This window comes from Garra rufa, chromosome 14 (genome assembly GCF_049309525.1).
Source record: "Garra rufa chromosome 14, GarRuf1.0, whole genome shotgun sequence".
NCBI classification, from domain to species: Eukaryota; Metazoa; Chordata; class Actinopteri; order Cypriniformes; family Cyprinidae; genus Garra; species Garra rufa.
Genome location: NC_133374.1, coordinates 14,615,069 through 14,618,485, shown reverse-complemented (window position 1 = coordinate 14,618,485; position 3,417 = coordinate 14,615,069). Strand labels below are relative to the sequence as shown.

At 33.2% G+C, this 3,417-nt stretch overlaps 1 protein-coding gene across 1 annotated transcript; it reads right to left on the bottom strand.

Moving 5' to 3' along the window:
* Nucleotides 1-1,719: 1,719 nt before the first annotated feature.
* On the bottom strand, nt 1,720-2,703 carry LOC141285093 (olfactory receptor 52E8-like). The gene has a single exon (XM_073818144.1). The coding sequence runs from the start codon at nt 2,698-2,700 to the stop codon at nt 1,720-1,722; it is 981 nt and encodes a 326-aa protein (XP_073674245.1). The 5' UTR covers nt 2,701-2,703.
* Between the last annotated feature and the right edge of the window lie 714 nt (nt 2,704-3,417).

Below are 3,417 nucleotides of genomic sequence, written 5' to 3'. Positions count from 1 at the left end.
TTTAATAAAACAAACATAAACAAACAAAATGGCACAACATGACATGAGCAAAACAGGAGCAAGAACACAGGCTTCAGGAATACAAGAAAGACAGACTACAGAATACCGACCAAACAGAAAACAATGCAACCTCGTCGAGTGGTGGGAGAGTGGAGACAAATATTGTCCGTGGTAATGTGGAACAGCTGAGGGTGTGACGAGTGACAGGTGTGTGCAATTCAGAGGAGTGGGGTGCGGGAGGAAGGGAGACAGCGACATCAAGTGGAGAAGAGATAACACCGCAGCCCAGACCCGTGACAAACACTTGAGTTATTATTGAGGGGTTAAGATGGATTTTGCAAGTAATTAACAATAAACTTGCAATGAAAGCACTAGTGATATTCTAAGACATTGTACTGTGGAAAATGTTTTTGTACTTAACAAAATAAATGCAGTTAATGTCTTCATTATGGAAGTAAAAGAACATAATTATTTACTATCACACTAAAGAGAAGCCTGCCCCAGAATACTATTAATACTAATACTAAAAAAAACATTGAACACTGATCTAAATGCAGCTCATAATAGTGAAATAATCCAATCATGAGAATCCAATCATTGCTGGCATTACATCCTAATTAAATAAATTATATTATATTCATTTCATAAATGTTACTGTTGTGATAGTTCATTAGTTATTCTTTATGAATTGGTCACAGTTCACAAGTAGTTCTCAATGACAATTTTTTTTTAGTAATTATCAAATACCTAATAAGGGACTACCTTTGTCCAAAATTAGCAATTACCTACTGCTTAGTTAATCTTGCTTCTATATTAATTAATAGTATTAAGTTAAGTGTAAATGTGGAACTACCTATTACTTCCTGTATAGTTACTTGTTAACAACAGCCTATTATTCTAAAGTGTTACCCATATTTTTACATGGCAGTACGCAATTCATTTTCTTTAATTGCATCATTTAGTGGTCTAGTACTGCACGACAACAGCCTCTACACTGATAACATTCAAGGGTACAATGGTAGACATCTTGAGGTAATAAAATATTTCAAATTATTAATATGTACTCAATTATTTGCTTATGTTGCAATTATTTCTTTTGCATAACAGACTGCTGACTAGACTTGCTTTGCTTGTTAACCTATATCCAACCTAGTCACAATGACAGTGTCCAAACTGCATTTGAAATCTGAATAAACCAGTCTACTATAGACCACTATAAAAATAGTGCAATTAATGTTAGCATGGCTTTGTGCTTTAATTTGACATTAACAACAAACATTAAATGAATATAAGGGAAAATCATAAAACTATTTTCTGTAAATGTATAATTTCAATATTTTCATTTGGTAATATTAACAATCAGTAAGTGGTGAGCAAACATAAATCAACACTTACGCATTTCTAATGAAGAGATTAATATTTGTGGAAATAAAGACATTTTCATTTGTAGACTGTCTTTATCAATAATTAGAATTTAGAAACAATGGAAATGAGACATATGAAACTTGGTTCAGATTAAATAAAACAACAAACATCAGCAGAGACATCAGAACAGATAGGCAGAGAATAACAAAAGAGCCATATCAGCAGATCTAAGATCAACATGCTCATATCAAAGTAGAACCCTGGATTACAAATTCAAATATAAATACATTATGAGACAATAATACAATTAGATTTTATTTAATTAGTTACTGCTTTAAACAGTGCATTTAACTCTCATTTTGAAATATTGTCTCTAGATGGTGCAGATCTGTTTTTAAACATTTTTTGCAAAATGTCTTTGATTTCAGCTGTGTTTAAGACATAAATGATAGGATTTAACATTGGTGGAATAGCATATGCCAGAGACGTAGTGATGACTCTTGCATTGGGAGCAAGAGAAAGCATGAATGCAGCAATGTAAGCACAGGATATGGGGAGGAAATATATCCCTACTAACAAGAGGTGAGAAACACAGGTCTTCAGTGCTTTTAAACGACTTTCCCAAGTTGTAATTTTGTTTAAAGCGAGAAAAATGCCTAGATATGACAGGATTATAATAATCAATGGTACTACAAGGTATAATGTTGTGATGAAGGATCCCATAAACCTATTAGCGCTATTGTCATTGCATGCCAACCTATACACTGGTCCGTGATCACAAAAATAACTCTGTATCACATTTGATTCACAAAATGAAATTCGAGTTATCAAAGACACCATCAAGGCCACAACAGAAGAATTAAATGCCCATTTCGCTGAGAGAACTAAAGTCATATTGGTATTGTTTACAATTGCATGATATCTTAATGGCAAACAAATTGCAATGAAGCGATCATATGCCAGAACAACAAGAGTGAAACTTTGCATAGTACTAAAGAGGAATACAAAAAACATGTTAGCCAAACAGGCATTGTAGGAGATGTACCGTGAGTCAAACAGAAAAGTCTTCATCATGTTAGGAATCAGTGCATTAGTTTCTCCAATATCAGCCAAGGCCAAATTAAACACACCAATGTACTTTGGACTGTGTAAACTTCGTTCAAGAGCTATAATGAGAAGCACTATAGAGTTCCCAATTATAGTAATAAAATATGTGATAAATAAGAAAATATAGTAATAACTGCTGTGTGGTATACCTGAAAGTCCAATGATGAAAAAGTATTCAGGGCGAACAATGGAGATATTCTGGGAAAAACTTCCATTTAAAGGATTCATTGCAGCTTTGCGTAAGATGTTTTGTACAAGCTGAAAATAGAAATTATGACAAATACATAGACATAATAAGAAATTTACAAAACTGTCATTACACACTTTTAACAACTATTTTAAGACAAATTTTGCAATCCCAGACTTGTATAAATAAAAGTTATAAAAATGTTCAAAGTTTTAGAACCAGAGCAAACAATGACTGTGACTATTGGAAAGCTTGTGAACTAAGTAATTATCCTTGTCCTCTTTGTCCGATCAACAGCTGTCTGTGTCGCTGAATCCAAATATATCATCTGATTCATCTCTTGAGAGGCTTCAGACAACACAGTGATGTAATGCTTGTATTTTGTAAACTTTCAAGTGAAATTCTACCAGAAACGTACATTAGCTGTTTTTGACTTGTTACAGTGAATAAAAAGTATTTAATCCCAAAAAAAAATGTCTAAAACTGACTGATGGTTGATTTCTGTGAATTGTTCTGTAATGAATTATGTCATTTATTTGGTTTTCAGATATTTTTTTCTTCATTAAAAACACTTTTTAAAATTACAAATCCTCTCCTTTTCCTTGTCCCCAGCCAAACTGGACCTAAAACTTTCATAGTTTTGTTATGCTAAAAACTGTTTTCATTTATTGTCATGGCTACAATGATCAGCGCTTCACGCTACTCACAGAGCGCTCACACATAAGCACAACAGGAGTGTTTGAAAGCCATGGCTGTGT